At 39.1% G+C, this 17,272-nt stretch overlaps 2 protein-coding genes across 3 annotated transcripts in view; both read right to left on the bottom strand.

The window, feature by feature from the left end:
• Positions 1-357: 357 nt before the first annotated feature.
• LOC122986898 (ubiquitin-conjugating enzyme E2 E1-like) lies at positions 358-13,969 on the bottom strand. Of its 2 annotated transcripts, none has more exons than XM_044358401.1 (6): positions 13,863-13,969; positions 11,239-11,422; positions 10,002-10,052; positions 5,305-5,437; positions 1,456-1,603; positions 358-669 (listed from the first exon to the last, which is right to left on the bottom strand). In XM_044358401.1, exons 2-6 carry the CDS (start codon positions 11,391-11,393, stop codon positions 572-574), a joined length of 585 nt encoding a protein of 194 aa, XP_044214336.1. In that variant the 5' UTR covers positions 11,394-11,422; positions 13,863-13,969; the 3' UTR covers positions 358-571. The 2 variants fall into 2 exon arrangements, with proteins under 2 accessions (XP_044214336.1, XP_044214337.1); XM_044358402.1 differs by lacking the exon at positions 13,863-13,969 and adding an exon at positions 13,139-13,284.
• Positions 627-17,272, bottom strand: part of LOC122986897 (ubiquitin-conjugating enzyme E2 E2) — a 48,776-nt gene continuing 32,130 nt past the window's right edge. The window contains exon 6 of the mRNA XM_044358399.1: positions 627-1,455. Coding sequence (XP_044214334.1) covers positions 1,409-1,455 — 47 coding nt within the window. The 3' untranslated portion in view covers positions 627-1,408. The remainder of the gene's footprint in view (positions 1,456-17,272) is intronic.

Here is a 17,272-nt window from a genome sequence, read left to right as displayed (position 1 = left end):
GAGAATTGTTTATATTTATTTGGAAGATATTTTGACAGCGAACCGCTACGATTGTAACGTTTATATGAAGAAGAGTTCTCGAACCAGTCAAGCGTCAGAAAAATGTCACAGATAATCGCAGCCAGAATGTGAAAAAAACAATGAAAATGTTGTTAAATGTGCTGAAAATGACCCTAAATGACATCAGAATATTAAGACCACCATTACCTTCATATGTGTCATAATGGTTGTAGTAGTGACGCAGGAATGTGGCTCCCCAGTGTGCTCAGCTTAGTGATTACTGGTAATTTGTCCTGCAGGCTCCCATTCAGAATCATTAAGTTAACAATGTAATGAAAAAAAGGAGGCGGACAAGACTTCCTTTCCATTGTGTTCCTTTATTACCATATTTGCGGAGATAACTTAATCAGGAAACAAAAAAATATACCAGACAATAAAGTACTAAAAATCTGAGATAGAAATAACCCCCCCGACACAAACCACCCAGAGCCCCCGACCCCTCCTCCTCCTCCCTCTCCTTCTCCTCCTCCTCCTCCTCCTCCTCTTCCTCCCTCTGACGTCCTCTGTGGGTTTATGTGGCGTATCGCTTTGTCCACTGTTTGGCCGTTCGGTCATGTTCCGCTCTGTTAGTCGTGTACTGGGTGGCGATGCTTCCCACCAGGGGATCGGCTGCACGGGAGAAACAGGTTGCAAGTTAAGTTTAATCTGTATGTAGAAATAATAAAACATAGACTCTAAAGGGCTTATAAATGTATCTCCATTTCTCTTTATTAAACAAGAAGTCATATTAGTTAAATAGCAAAAAACAAGTGAGGATAATTCTTCTTAAGCTAGAATGTTGTTAAAACAGTTCAGCACAGATTCCGCTATTAGAAAGGGGTTTTTTAGTTATAAATTAGGGGGGGATAATTGTACGTGTGCAGAATCAGACAGTTCAATTCCTGTCAATCTTTTAATAAAAGCACCAGACACAGCTGTAAAAACAAATGAAGTGTGTCTGCGGCCTCGAGCAGCCGGTAAAATGCAAAAATCCCTTTCTGCTTTAGGTTTCCTGTCACAGCACCGGCAAAATTTACCAGCATCTGTGCGGCTTGAGTTTCCAAATGCTGTTGTTTAGTAAAAAAAAACAAAAAAACAAAAAAACAAGGACTCTTCAGGAGCTTGAAAGGTGGATTCAGCTCACATCTCTGAAAATGCACTTCAGCCACTTCAGAGTGTTTTATCCTCTTCTCCTGTCGCGCAATATCTCATAGACTTGATGTTTCACACTGAGAAAAGTAGCGTAGAAGAGATCCAGCAGGACGGAAAACTTAAAGAAGGCTGCCGCTTGCTTTACATGGTCTCTGCCTTTAAATGAGCCAGAACAACTAGAGGGAAACACTGAACTGAACAGCATTGCTGGGTCACTCTAAACAGCGACTAACAGCCGCCGTGGACCCCGGCTCTCCGTCTTACCTGGGTTACAGTCTGTGAGCAGGGAGCAGATGGACAGCAGCACCTTGGAGATGGTGAGGGCGGGACTCCAGTTGTCCTTCAGGATGTCCAGACAGATCACGCCCTGACTGTTGATGTTGCAGTGATAGATCCTCGTACGAAACGTTACCTGCAGACACATAAACAGTGGGGATCCAACATTTTACTACCGCTGTTCACTATGAATGCTGTTAAATTGATTTAAACATTCATTTTTATGCATAATTCACAGTCAAGTAGTCACACTTTTCAACTGAGAGAGGTGTATTAATGTAGAAATGGGTCACTATTAGTGTTATATTTAGAGAATGTCTGCAGGTCAATCATGCAGAAAGCCTCCACTTGGACCTGGAGTGTTAAATGTTTTGCTCTGCAGGAGACGAAAGCCCTCTAGTGGTTAAAAAGAAGAACTTCTAAATGCCGGGAAACACTGTCACTATTAAGATCTCTGGAAAAAAAAAAAAAAAAAAAATCTCTGTTATGACTTCTACTTTTACAGATATTACTAAGAAGGTGAAACTTCTCATTAAGTTATCAGTATATTGACCAACAATGAAAGCAAGTGATTTATTTACAGTAAATGATGCAAAACTGAAAATGATTTTGGAACAAGTGAGTTGTGGGAAATCTAAACTGGAATTTTGATGCGTTTCACATGTCGTGTCGGTTTATATGAAACATTTAAATGCGTAGATAGGTTTGATAAAAGAGAAGGTGTTCGGTTTCACATGCAGCTTTGATTATGACATTAAAGTAGCTCGTTTGGGTGTTTTTAAAATCTTATTTTCACTTTTGCCTCCTAACGTCACGAGGCTGTTTCCTGCTCTTGTTTACACAGTGAAGCAAACATGAGCAGGTGTTAACTGAGCAGATCTATATTCATCCATCACCGTTAGTGATTTACATTCTTGCACACATTTACAGAAGAAGAAAAAATTCAGGGTTTCCCAAAGGAAACTGTTAAGCAGAGGTGTTAAAACGACCAGATCCTGATGCATCTTGTCTTCAAGTTAGTGGATGAAACAATATTCACACTTAAAAAGGACCAGTGTGTAAGATTTAGTGGCAGAAATGGAATATAATATTCATAAGTATGTTTTAATTAGTGTATAATCCCATGAAAATAAGGATTGTTGTGTTTTGGTGCTACATAAGGAGCACGTCCTCTTCCAAGGAGCCTGCCATGTGGACCGCCATGTTTCTACGGTAACCCAGAACTGGAGCTTTCTGTGGGTCCAGATGAATCTATCCTTATAAGCCACATTGTGCCTAGACATGCGCCATTTTGATTTTTTTGAAAAACACATTTTTGACATCTCCTAAGTTTTTCTGTGGATCATTATTGGACCAAGTTTATCAAAAGTCGCATAAAGCTTGTTGATATTATTATTATTTAGTTGAAGATATTGACCAATGAACTTCAAGAGGACGTGGCTCAGCAAGTTAATAGACCTCAGTCAACAACTGTTGGGTCGATCATTACTAAACTCACAGGATGTGTCCACATAACAAACCCTGAACGCATCATTCACATCCACCACTAGGGGGCGCCACAAATGCTAAAAAAAATTGGGTGATTTATAACACAAATCAGACTGTAAATCAGAAATTGTTTGTCCAATAATTAACAAAACTCGCAGGTTGTGTTTCATTATAATGTTGAACCGCGTGTGTAAAACTATTTGGAAATCTCTCAATAGGGGGCGCCACCAGTTCCAAACACCTACATGGGCCTGACGCAAATTTTAGCCATAAATCTATGACAGTTTGTCCAAACATCGTCAAACTTGGTGGATATTTTTAACGAGGCCGTTGATGCTTTCAACTTCTAACGGTCTGTTGTTGGCTTGAACCCCAGACTCACAGCTTGCGGCTGTTGTTTTGTTTTGTTTTTATTCTCACTATTTTTATTACCTAATTTCTTTTATCCGACTTCAAATAAGCCTGACAAACAAAGCAATCAGGATCGGCATTTTAAGGGACACCATAATGACAGTAGTTGTTACACAATGTAACTTAATTGGTTCAAATAGTCCTGTGGGGACAAAAAAAAAAAAGTCTAATGTGGATCCATCACATCCACGAAACTGATCGAGAAATCTCGTTTTGTGAAAGAGAAAGTCACCGACGTCGGAAAAAGAGCACACTGATGTCTGATAAGCAGCTTCATTTGAACTTCTTCATACCCGCAGGAGAAACTAGTGTTCAAAAGAGAAGAAATGCTGAAGCAGAACAGAAATCTGGACCGACAACACTCTACATGTTTTACTACCGTCCACATATTTATGTTTCCCACTTAAGACTGTAAATCAGGGGAAAGACTTCAAACACGGAGCAGATTTTCCAGAAAAACCACATAATGTTGTTGTGACCATCATGAGCTCTGCCTGTAAAACAGCAGGAGAAGCCGTGCCTCGCTGAAAAGATCTGACAGTGAGCACTTTGTTTCTGCTCCGACGCTTCACACAGAAGTGCTTTCTATAGTTATTAGTTATGTGCGAGCGATGTGAAGAAATCTTTAATTAGAACTTGGTGTGTTATTATATTCTGTCTGGTGATATTCGCGTATTCGTGGGATTATAACTGTCAGCAAATCCCATGAAAAAAAATCAAAACCAGTAATTCCTCTGTGCCGTAGAGCTCCACTGTTTTCCCAAAACTGTTAAAACATCAACGAGTGGAGGACATGAACACAGGTAGTGTAGTTTATTTTCAGTGAATCCCACATACGCCGTCCTGCTGCTGGAAATACTCACTAGAACGCCAAATCCGAGGCTAAAAATAGTCCCAACAAATACTCAAATACATTAAACTACACTCTTGTTTGTTTGAGTAACGCTCACTGAAAACTACAGTTCCCTGCTGGAAAATGTAATGAAATGTGTCTTTAAAAATAAATGAAAGTATACATTTGTTAAACCCTTATCAAGAAAAGACTTTCGTCCTCTAGGAATGAACAGGCTTTGGGCAGGAAGTCAGACACTATTAAAGGATACAGAGACAGACTTGCACACTGTGAGTTTTAGGCCTTTTCATGGAGTTTGTTGACAACAAGAACAAAACAGACAAAACACCAGACTTCACCTTTGAGTAACATTTTTCAGAGGAAAACTTAATAATAGCAAAAAATATCAGTGACACCAGAACGAATACTCACAAACCCATATCAGATCTAAACTTTCATAAACAGCCTCTACAGTAAGTGACAGGAAATGAATGAATGAATGAATGAATGAATGGTTTCAGCTTCCCATACGTGATTATTTAATCCTTTTCTTTGTCATACATGATAGTAAACTGATTATTTTTGTGTTTCAAAAGGGAAAAAAAAAAGATATGAAGATATCACCTTTGACTCTGGGAAATTATAACAGGCATTATAGATTTTTTTATAGACATAATAATTAATTAATATAATCAAGAAAATTAATAGATAATGAAAATAATTGCAGCCTCCTATTGGTTTTTAAGACACCACATGGTTCAGCTCCCCAGTATGTTTCTGACCTGCTCACTGACTAAACTCCTCCTAAACTTTTATTATTATTATTATTATTATTATTATTATACCACTGTGTTGTATATGCTTGATGTTTTTAAATGTAAAGCAGTTAATGAAATGTTAAATAAAGCTGCATTGCTCCAGTCAGGTTACAGGATCTGTGTGTACTATAGTTTAAATTTCTTCTGAACAGCAACCTCTGGTGTCTCTATGAAGAACAGCTTCTCTTTAGTGTTTTCTATCATTTTGTTTCATTATAGTTTTTGAACCAAATCAGGTTGTAAAACCCTGCAGCGGTGCTGACAGATATGCGGCGCTGATGTCGGTACCTTGGGGGGTTTGAAGGGGTAGTCGGGCGTGAAGGCGATGTCCAGGAAGAAGACGCCTCCCTCGTAGACGGAGCCTGGTGGTCCCAGGATGGTCGACCTCCACTCATAGATGTTGTCTCCTTTCGGGCCAGCACTGCAGGCAGAAAAAAAAAAAGACCTTCAGCTGCGCGATCATGTGAGAGAAACGCTGAAACTGAAGCAACCAGTTATTTACATGTCGATGTAAATTTAGTACATTTCCATTTCTTTTTATCTGTTCAGGTGCTTAAAGGGACTATAGATGTATAGATTGATCTGCCACTGTACTCCCTGATGCAGATTTCAAGGAATTGATGTTTGCTCTTTTCTAGCCTCGTGTTTACCCTTATAGATCAAACCGTCTCATCAATAATGCTGAAGGGGGAAAAAAACAACACCAGGAAAAACAAACACACTAACGCCGTTACTGAGTTTATCTCCTCTACAAACATACAAGAAAACAAATAAAGTCAGAGGAAAAGAAACCTGCACGCTGAGGAAGATTTATCGATATATCAGACTCTGCTGTTCAAATGGACGCATCAATGGAATAATCAATGAAGTTTATACTCTAATATGAAAGTCACTTATTCATTCGTGCACTGTTTGTATGACTTAATGAATCCCTGCTTACTGGCAGCGTACTGGTGTTTGTGGGTGTTGTTTTGAATGCTTCGAACGCACCATTCAAGATCTGCCTGACTCGTGTCATTAAAGGAAACTTTCCACCAAAATAACTCTTCCTTCTGCAGAAATAGATGCCGTGTGAAACATTTTTTTACTGTTTATTAAGCTCTAAAGATCAAGAGAAAAGTGTCTCTTGATGGCTGAAAACAAATGTAACTACTACAATTTGGATATTTAAAAGCAGTAACATAGCAAAATTTCAACCTTTGCAGAGTACCGCTCATAAAAATGATTTTTATTTCTTCTGGAGAAAGTTCCCCCTGTGCATCATTCAGAAGATGCCTCTGTTCAAAGCGAACCCCCCCGTGACGCATCTATGCATCATGATCTGTAATCTTCATTGATTTTGCCTCAAAGCAGCCCAGCCTTTATCCGTCTAACATGCAGAACATGTGGTCTTGAACCCCTCGGGGGTCATAAATACAAGACATAATAGCATTGATCCAAAACTCCTGGGGGGTGGGGGGAGGGGAGGTGGGGGGGGGGGCAGATGTTGCGTTCTGCTCTGCTTTTTTTTTTTGATCAAAGTCGACACGGATGTTTGGCCGTGTTTCAGTGACACGCTACAACGTAGGGAAAAAAAAAAAAAAAAATCGATCCAGAGAGCACAGTTTGGGCCAATTAACTGGGTGTTAAAAGATATGACTGTAAATGTGACAGATAAAAACATTCACCACATGAAAAGCTTTGACTTCTAAGTGGCTGATTTTCATTATATGAGCGCATTCCTCCCGACTCAGACAGCCATTCGGCCTCAAAAACATCCTTTTACTCTTATGTGCATTTATGAGTCGTTTGATCTACCTTGGATACAGTTACGAAAACTGGCATAAACAAGCTTTTTCCATAAGTTAAAGCAGTCGTGTCTGCGCTCTGAAATGCCGTCAAGATGGGAGACTTAAAAACAGTGAAAGAGCTCGTAACGTCTGGATAATCAACTCTGGGTAAAAGCTCAGTCGACGTACGACGAGCTCTCGGAGATATTAACTCTGAAGTATTTTCGGACCAAATAAATTAACCGATTAATTAAAAAAAACAGAAAATCCCTGATCTGTCTACACTTCCACGACACAAACTGTTCATGTTGATTTAAAACTTACTGAAACACGCAGAAATGCTATCAAACTCTTCAAGAATAAGTGAAGCCTCTTGAGTATTTTCAAATTCTGAACATCTTAAAGTTATTACATTAGATACATTATTGTAATAGGAGGTGCTCAATTAAACATGGCTTTTAATCCATAACTCACTGAGACAGGTTGTATTTTAAGCTGTCATGCTCCACTGTTGTAATTATGTAGTCCATTATGAATTTGCCTAAATGGCGCGATCCGTCTGCTGAAACCTGCCGCTGCGTTTGTCCGTCAGTGTCAGAACTTCCTCATCCGTCCTTAATCCACGATCTCAAATTGTTAATTCAACCAGAGACGTCATCGCGCTGCAGTCATGATACAGTCACAGACACAAAGTAGGCTGCGTTCACTTCATTTAATCACTTTTCTGCCTTTGAAAGCTTCATTGAAGGACATTTACTACATTTCTAACAGAGCTTTAATGAGCTTTATCATACTAGTGTTTCTATTGTTTCTGTGCTTCATGCTTGTAAAATAGACCAAACAATGCACACACTTTCTCCCAACGATTATATCGATGATTATAGCACCAGTGGCCTTCCTCCCACTCACCAGTGTCTTGGAAACATGCCTGCAGGAACATTTTCCAGGTTCAAATATCTTTTTTTTGAGTTTATTTCATACCTGCAGCGATCCCCCCGCAGCAGAAACGATAAGCGCGTCTCAACGTTGAGAGTGACGCTGTGCGCGTTTACGCATGAGACACAGCAGCGTAACTTCATTGATTAGTTAAATCTCCAGACATGCTGACAGGATCGGTCAGGATCTAATGTTAATTAATGTTCTCTGCCCTTCTACGCATCCAAAAAGGTCACACACACACACACACACACACACACACACACACACACACACACACACAGTCCAGGTTCATACAGTGAGACTGTTTGGAGTAAATCAGTCATCCTCCTGATAAAATCTGAGCTCCATCAGAGCTGTCTAAAGAATGTTATTTTAGAAGCTAGAAGTTTAATTCTGTTTCCCCTGGAGAGTTTCCTCTGTCCTGTCAAGTTTATAACTACAGTTGTTAGTTTTGCTGTTTAAATATCCCACGATATTTGCTGCAATGACATTACCAAGCGCATGGAAACGTTTACAATCACTGAAAACTGCCTCTCTAATCTTTAAAGTAAACGGTTAAAGAAAACACTCAAACATCAATACAATACACAATAAAAAGAAATCAACTGGAAAGCTTGCGCTGGTCGACATGATTTAAAAAGCAGTAGAGCCTACAGGGACCGTTAGAGGCGGAGTGTCACGTCCACAGTAAGAGATGATTCAAACCGGCACGTGTCAACCGGGTTCTTTTCTCCGCTCCACTATCATTACGTGCCGGGTCTATTTTTACTGGACCGGCTCACATAGAACAGAAAAAAATTAATTATTGCAACAACACAAAAGGGGCCTATAGGCTGCCAGCCACCTGTAGGTAAGGGTGCAGCACCACTACTTCCTGAGAAAACATCTTCACGCACTTCAGCCTATAGATGTCCTCAAATCCTCTCCGTTTCTCTCCGGCAGCTCGTTACGTGACAGCTTTGTGCTGTGACTGAATAAATATCACAGTCTTTACTTTGATTAGCAGCAAATATCCAGACGGTGTTGGTTTTTGGGATGGTCTGTGGCCTGAGGTTGCTTGTTTGATCTACTGAGCCAAGATACAAGAGATTCCTGATCTCCCTTCCTCCTCCACGGGGAGGTCAGAGGTCAGGCTCAGCTGCAGAGCAGCAGCCCGGAGCACGGAGAGCTTCAGTGATTTGCCTTAAGGCACGGCAGGAGGGAAGACGCCTGCCGAGACGGGAGCTTGAACCCAGACCATCCTGTTTTAAAGGATAATCTTTCTACTCGCAGCACTGCAGTAAAAACCAACTGCAGAAGTGGTCCGTCCTCCTGCTAAATACCAAACGTTTCCTTTGAAAATTAAACTTCTGGCTCTAGATCCGGCTCTCATCTTACAGCAGCCGTGGGGTTCATGTTGCCCTGATGAAAGGTTACGTTTAGATTTCAACTGAAAAAAAAGCATGTTTGTATTTAAGAGTTCAACAGCCAAACATATTTGCCATTTTAATGTTGTATTTTTCTGATGCAGTGATTCAGCCCATCTTGCATCATAACAATTCACCAGTTCTGAAAGGAAATACTGTAATTTTACTACAATAGACAGCAGACACATGAGTACGACTCATACCGCCCTGTATGACTGATCCACATTAAACGCTGTGTCTTAGTTTCTGTTATTACAAAACACTACTTTATATGAGTTCATATTTATATGAGTAAGAAAGTTCATTCTTAACCTTTGGAACAGTAGTTTGACAAAATAATCTTCTGTTAAGATTATAAGCTCCATTCACTTAGATACGATTTGAAAGATGCAGAAAAATCTGTAAGGTGGACCCTGAGTTGAAATTATTTTGTTGAATTTCATATCTAAAATTTGCACAAGCCTGGAAATCTGGTATACAAACAGCTCTAATTATAATATGTAATGCAAGTCTTTAATGATGAAATTTAACTGATCCTTATCAAAGATGGGCTTGATCCTTCAAATACTGTTTCATAGTCAATGTCATGATGCAATTAAATGAACCTTTAATCAACAATAATTAACAACATACCATAATCTGCACAAGTATAAAAATAATTCTGGTGTACAAACGTCTTATAGTTAAGATTTAAATGTGTAGTTACAGCCTGACAGGATGAAGAATGATCCCAATCAGTAAGAACAGTGAGATCAGTGCTTAGTATCTGAGTTTAGGTGTAACAACACTTAGTATCAGGACAGACATAAGTGGGTCAATGTGTTTCTAATGACAGAAAAGTCACACAGTTGAAACAAAGAGTGAAACCCACCTGCAGTTTGGCGGAGGGTCCAGAGTTATGTCGGCCAGCTCTTTCTGAATCCTGCACACACAAAAGAAATATCTGAATCAGTCACTGGCAAATCATATCACTCCGTCATTAAAAAAAAAAAAAAAAACCCACGATCACCACAAAGATTTCTCAAGATGTTTTGCTTCACCCACGAGCAAGAAGAGATGATGAAACTCCAAAAACTAACAACTCTGTAACTAATCAATCGGTTTGTTTGTGAGTCATGTAATTTATGCCGTTGCTTTTTGTGTGTAAACAGAGCAACAGTGTTTGTGTAAGTCCGCTAGAATAAGACTGTGAGAGGAGGGGGGGAAAAAGGAAGCTTTGTGTCGTTTACTGAAAAACGCAGCAGATCTTGTGACTGTGTACATTATGTTCATCTGGAGCTACTGTCAGGAGATAAATTAGCATCTCTTCCTTTATCTTTGATGGATTTATTCCTGAATGACTGTTGAACGATGATGCAAGGTGGGAGTAAGATAACACGCTGCTTGATGCTACAGATATCAGAATTGCTTTTTCTGATATCAAAATCTATTTTAGCTGCACTGACAATATCTCAAAGTAGTGTCACATCATGTGCTTTTGTCAATTTATCCAGTGTTTCCCCTGTAATCGTATGGACCAGGCCGACAAGAACCCCCGAATCGGTAGCGTTTGGGAGCCTCTGCACTGTTCCTCTATGTCATTGCCTGGGAAACTCTTTGGTAGCGTAGCTCCTTTTAAGGAATAGAGAAGTGTGTGGTTGAGTGAGAGAGCTAGTGGCAGAAAAGTGACGGTGAATTTGAGCGGAGCAGAGGAAAAAGGTTAGCAGTAAGTTGTCAATCTGGCAGGAAATGTGCAGCATAAGCTAATAAATGCTGCGGCTTCTCAAGACGAAGAAAAGTCTTCTCTGTTGTTTCCCCAAAATGAAGGGGGTTAGCTCCGAAGTTAGCGACAATGGGTTAGCCTAAACTGACCAGGCTCAGTTAAGGTGGATCAGCTGTTCTCATTTCAGTGTCACTCTCACAATCTCAGCTGCTACTAGACAGAGAAATGAGAAATGTCTGGCTGCTGAGTCTCAGTACTTAAGGAAGTTTTTTCACACACACACATCTTTTACTTGTAATGGAGTATTTTTACATTTCCACCACTGGGCAACAGACAGATCTGACTGGTTTTAAGATATTTAATGAGCCAAGTCAGAGTCTATTAACCGATTCATCGCTATATTTACCTTTTGGCGCTGGTGGAAAGCAGCTTGGAGGTCTTGCTCATGCTGGCTTTGCTCTCCCGTTTCTTCTTGCAAGGTGTGTCCCTCTGTCTGGTTTGGCTGGAGGAAGGTGGTGATGAGGAAGAGCTGGTGCTGGCACGGGAATCCTCATCCGACATACCGGTTTGGATTGGAGAAGAGCCGGACCCTGAGGCGAGCGACGTAGAAAATAATTTAAAGGACAGGTTCACATTAAATTCCCTCTTCGTGTTTCCTCGGACAGTGTTTCCCTGTTGAGCCGCGGTGGAAGTATAGTAACAAAAAGAGGTTTGATTTGACTTATTTGAAGCTTCATATTAGCTTCAGATAGACTTTTAAATACATTTTTGCATAGAAGGAGGACTGTGGATTTTGTCCCCCATCACTTATATTGTAAGTGCATTATGGAGGGATCTTCTAATGGTCAGTATGAACAGGAGGAATGATTATGGCAAGAAAAACCTCTTTCAATGTTCATTTGGGATCCTGACTGTTGTTTTCAGACAAACTGTGTACATGTCCTTTATGTAAAAAGACACAGCTGCAAGGAGGAGGAGTGTTTCAAAATGACTTCTAACCAAAGCAGGTGTGAATTTGCCCCTCGGCCACAATAGCTGACGGGTTTCATAATTAGCAAGCAACTTTCACTATTTATAAACAATCATTTTCATGTAGTATGGAGACTTCTTGTCTACCTCTATAGCTGACAACTCCTCTGGTATTTCACCCACCCTGTTCTGATAACTTACTCAGAAATCTGCTTTTATTTTATTTATTTATTTATTTATTTTTTAGGTATTAGGATGAAGGACAAGTAGTTATTAGAAAGTTGGGCAAAACATAATAATTAAGAGTAAATATTAGATGTATATTTATAGTCACCAGTGGTGGAAGAAGTGTTCAGATTTTACTTAATTTAAAGTACCAATACAGCAATGTAAAATATACACCATTACACATACAAGTCCTAAATGAAAAATCCTACTTACGTAAAAGTATATACGTATTATCAGCAAAAAAGTATTGCAGTAAAAGTAGTGGTTTGGTCCCTCTGACTGATATATTATTATATATGACATCATTAGATTATTAATACTGAATCATTAGTGTTAGAGCAGCATGTTACTGTTGTAGCTGCTGGAGGTGGAGCTAGTTTAAACTACTTATATATATATATATATATATATATATATATATATATATATATATATAGTTTGCTAGTTTAGTCCAGTGGTTCCCAACCTAGGGGTCGGGCCCCTTCAAAGGGTCACCTGATAAATCTGAGGGGTCGTGAGATGATTAATGGGAGAGGAAAGAAGAAAAAAAAGTTCTGAATCAATTTCAGGTTTTTGACTTTTTCTCTAATCATTGGATCATTTGAAAATTTATTGAAATGAAACCATGTGGGAAGTTTAAAGGGAAAAAAAAATCATTATTTGGTGGAGCTGTTAACAACTCATAGACATAATAAATGTGACCCTGACTACACGCTGCTTTTTGTAAGATGTCAAAAGCCAAAAAGGTTGGAAACCACTGATTTCATCTTTAACAATGTGTTGTATTTTAAAAGCTTGTTATATTATCCATTGTGTCAAATCATCTGAAAAGTCACTGAAGCTGTCAAATAAATGTAGTGGAGCACAAAGTATAATATTTCTCTCTGCAGGGGAGGTAGTGGAGTGGAAGACTTACAGTACCTTAACATGGGAATACTAACGTACAGCACAAGTACCTCAAAACTGTAAGTACAGTACTTGAGTAAATGTACTTAGTTACTTTCCACCACTGATAGTCTTTAGTTACTACGTAGTAAATTATCCTGACATGTTAATCATCTGTTCAGCTGGTCTTTCCAATAATGTGTGCGTGTGTGTTTTCTACATACCTGCTGTTAGCTCGCGTTTCCGTGTCGGTTAAACAAACTGCCGTTAGCCGCTGTGCTAGCTGAGTGCACAGTTCACACCCGCACGCTATGAAGTTAACCATTTAAGAACCGTCAACTCAAACTAAGACTACTGTATAGTAATTAAATACTAATAAATGTAGCTGAGACATTATATGTTATCAAGGTGGTGACCCCCTACCCCTCCCCCTTTTACACCGAGCTGTGGCTAGCCTGCTTACCGTTGCCTCCCCCCGAAAACTGGCAACGCACACTCAGGCCCAGCGACTTTAGGGATACGACTACTTCTCGGAGCGGCGTGGGGTAAACCTGCTTGCTAAGCATCCCTTTACAAGTGAGCCGACAAGCTGGTAGCTTTAATATACGTATACACTTAAATTGTACAGGTTGTTGCGAGAAACGTCGCGGCTGTGTACATTTTTAACGGATCCCACTAAGACGTATTTCAAGGTTAGTTTAAATGTGAGAATTTCAGGCAGTAGCCAGGAACAGCTCCGTTCCAGCACATAGCCAGAGCCCCTTTTCCGTGCGACCAACACCGCGGCCGTGTTGTTTGTTTGCTCGTCTTTTCAGCGGGTGTGTGTCGGTCAACACACCTCCGACTTCTCATGAGAGCATACACAGGCAACAGACCGAAATGTATAGTGTGGCCACTCGGTAGAATGTCGGTCTTAAATCATCTATTTAGCTCGCTAATAAAACTTACCCAGTCTATTGTGTCTGGACCTCCGCCACAGTCTAGGCTGGCTGGTGCCTGTCGCCCTCTGCGGAACGGAAGTAGCCTACCTCGGCTGCAGTGGGCTGAACGGCACCGGTCCTACTCTGGAAACAGCACAGCCAACATGCCATCATGTGTGTTTTACATATTAACCAACCAGTAGTGGAAGGCAGCTAAGTACTTAAGTGCAATTTTGAGATACTTCCATTGTATGCCACTTTAAATTTCCACTCCACTGTATTTCAGAGGGAAATATTGCACTTCTACTCCACTATTTGATAGTTTTCAGATGAGGATTTGACACTAATGATTTGGGAATTCCGGCTCTTTTTAGTGAGCCAGATTATTTGGATCAACTCATTAATAACGGCTCTTTCGATTCCCAAACGGCTCCTCATTTAGTACCACTTCTGGCTTTTATAATTCAGCCAAATTTTGCAATATTTTGACCTATGATTGATATATATGCACATATATCACTTCAGTTATTCAATGTAATTATACTAAACCTTATAACATTATGTTTGGTATGATACCTTAAATAATGTAAAAACATAAAACACTTTTACACCTGTGTATTGAACTTTTTATTTATATTGAACTATCCAAAACAGTGTCAGGCCAGTGTTTAAAATGCTAAATGAAATGGGTAAATCAAAGAGAAAATATTGCTTTACCTGACTTGTCATCAGGGTTAATGCAAATAAATAACTTTTCTAACTAATCTAGGTCACTCTACATGGACAGCAAATAACAATTACCACCTGATACCATATTACAAATTACATGTGAGCAAAAAATTGATATGCAATATGTGAATTAATAAAAAGTTTCTTGCCATCGACCAAACATTTATGTCCTGCATATGTGACATCAAAGTCGGCAAGTCGTGTACCAAAATTTTCACCGACTTTCCAAGTTGTTCTGACTTGAGGGAGCGTTCATGTGAATTTTCCCAGTTGAGAACTAATTTTTCCGATTATTCCGGCACCACATGAATGTAGAGTATGATCTCTGTCTGCACGCACATACACACACATCAACACAATCATTCAGTCAGTGCATAGAGAAAAGATCATCCTATTATTCTGTCTTTTATTAATTTAAAAGAAAGAAAAAAGAAATCAACTCTCAGACAGGAGCTGGCTCATAGAGTTGACTCGTTCGCGATCGACACGTCATCATTTGACACAATGGATAAGTTTAAAAATACAACACATCGTTAAAGATGAAACCACCTTTTTGGCTTTTGACGTCTTACAAAAAACAGTGTGTAGTTTTTTCAAGTCATTGTAATTTTTCAAGTAAGTCAGGTGTCTGTATGTACGGAAGCCGAGAACGGCCGTGCTTGCAACTATTTTTTTAATTCCATTATCTCAAGATCACAAGGTAATTTATCTCGCTATCTCGAGAAAACAAAAGGCTGATTTCTACATAGATAATGAGATAATTTATCACAAACTCATTCTTATTTGTTGGTTCCTGTCTTCTCCTCTCCATGTCTCCCTTACATGGATAGCTCAAATCTGTCATATGTTGGTTCTTATTCCCTCTCTCCACCCCACTTTCCTTCCTCTCATTAAGTCTAATAAAATGAAAGTGCTTGAAAGGTGTTGTTTGGTATTTTTCCAATATGAACCATCCCATCATATTATGAGCAGGAGTTAATCAACCTGCCATTTGGCTGTGACACAGATGTCATCAATAAAGGTGCTGTTAATAATGATGGGTAATCCTTGATCTGACATATTCAGCTTAAATCATATAAATCAGTAGCTACAGTTGTCGAGATGCCATCTATGCATGTTGGCGTGGCATTCCTGATCTCTGATAAACATTGTAAGTAATAAGAGGAAACAACCTTTTGTGGTCTTGTGATAACAGGTTGGTTATCTCGTTATCTAAAGATAACAAAGCTCGGTTTCTCAAGATAACAAAATAATTAACTCGTGATCTCAAGAGAACATCTTAAAAAAATTGCAAGCATGGCCGTTCTCGGCTTCCGTACATATGAACACTGAAACAGGTTCTCCTCGCTGTTATCATTCCTCCTGTTCATACTGGCTTTTTTTTCTTTCAAATGTGCTTTCAATGTAAGAGATGGAGGCCAAAATCAAGTGATTTTGTGCAAAAATGCATTTAAAAGTTTATCTGAAGCTTATATGAAGCTTCAGCAGTCTGAGTTAGTCATATCAAGTGGATATCTGCCACATTTACAGTCTTTTTAACATCAATGTCCCTCTTTGTGTTTCCTCGGACAGTATTTCCCTGTTGAGCTGTGGTGGAAGTATAGTAACAGAAAGAGGAACTTTGGCAATAAAAGCACTGTAACGTTTAAAGATATCTACTTGATTTGACTCATTTGGATGATAAATAGATAAACTTTTACATACATTTCTAACAGAAGGAGGACTGTGGATCTTCTAATGGTCAGTATGAACAGGAGGAATGATTACAGTGAGAAAAATCTATTTCAGTGTTCATATGGGAACCTGACTGTTGTTTTAAGACAGACATTAAAAATCGTGAACAATTTTTACATTCCTGTGCTGGAACTTTTACTTAAGTCAAGGATCTGAATATTTTTTCCACCACTGAAACCAACCCATATGAATCTAATTTGATTGACTTAACATTACGTCTGGGTTTCAGTGTGCTTTCTCAGGTCTGACAGGACATGTGGTCACAACATGCAACAAGGGGATGAACTTGTGAACTTGAAATTTATGGGACATTGACTAATATTAAATCAAAGACTTACCTGATAAAATTCCAACAAACAAATAACAACCTATATTATAATTACTTTATTATACAGACTGTAACTCTACATTTGACAGACAACCATAAAAACTCAACTTAATTTATGAGGTGATTAGTAAATTTTGATCATAAATGCATAACCAGACAATTTTTATCATTTAAATAGGATAATTTGAAGTATAATGTGTTATTTACAATATTCAAGGATCTTCATATAATAGAACTTCAGCTATGACTAAGCTGCTGCATCATCAGCCACAGAAACTGAAAAACCACTTAAACTGACCACATGTCTGTGGATGCATCTAAGAATTACTCATGACTAACATGGTATAATTATCGGCTTTGTGAGATGAACATATTTATTGCATGCAGGAGCCTAAGAGCATATTTTCATAGTTTCAAGTGGATACTGTGGATAGTTTGTAATTTCTGCATCTGACATTTGCAACCGACATTTCTGCTTATTTGGACTACATCTGGAGGAAATACTAATAAATTACACAGAAAACAGAGCCTTGCAGCGGTTAAATGAGCCGTGGAGTACATTATGTACTGTAACCCTCTGGTGAATAAGACTGTAAAAGGTTAATAGGGTAATTTTGTCAAATTGTGAACACGGCTGTGTCAATATT

Source organism: Thunnus albacares, chromosome 8 (assembly GCF_914725855.1).
Source record: "Thunnus albacares chromosome 8, fThuAlb1.1, whole genome shotgun sequence".
NCBI classification, from domain to species: Eukaryota; Metazoa; Chordata; class Actinopteri; order Scombriformes; family Scombridae; genus Thunnus; species Thunnus albacares.
Note: the sequence above shows the minus strand (reverse complement) of the source record. Positions and strands in the feature narration are given on the sequence as shown.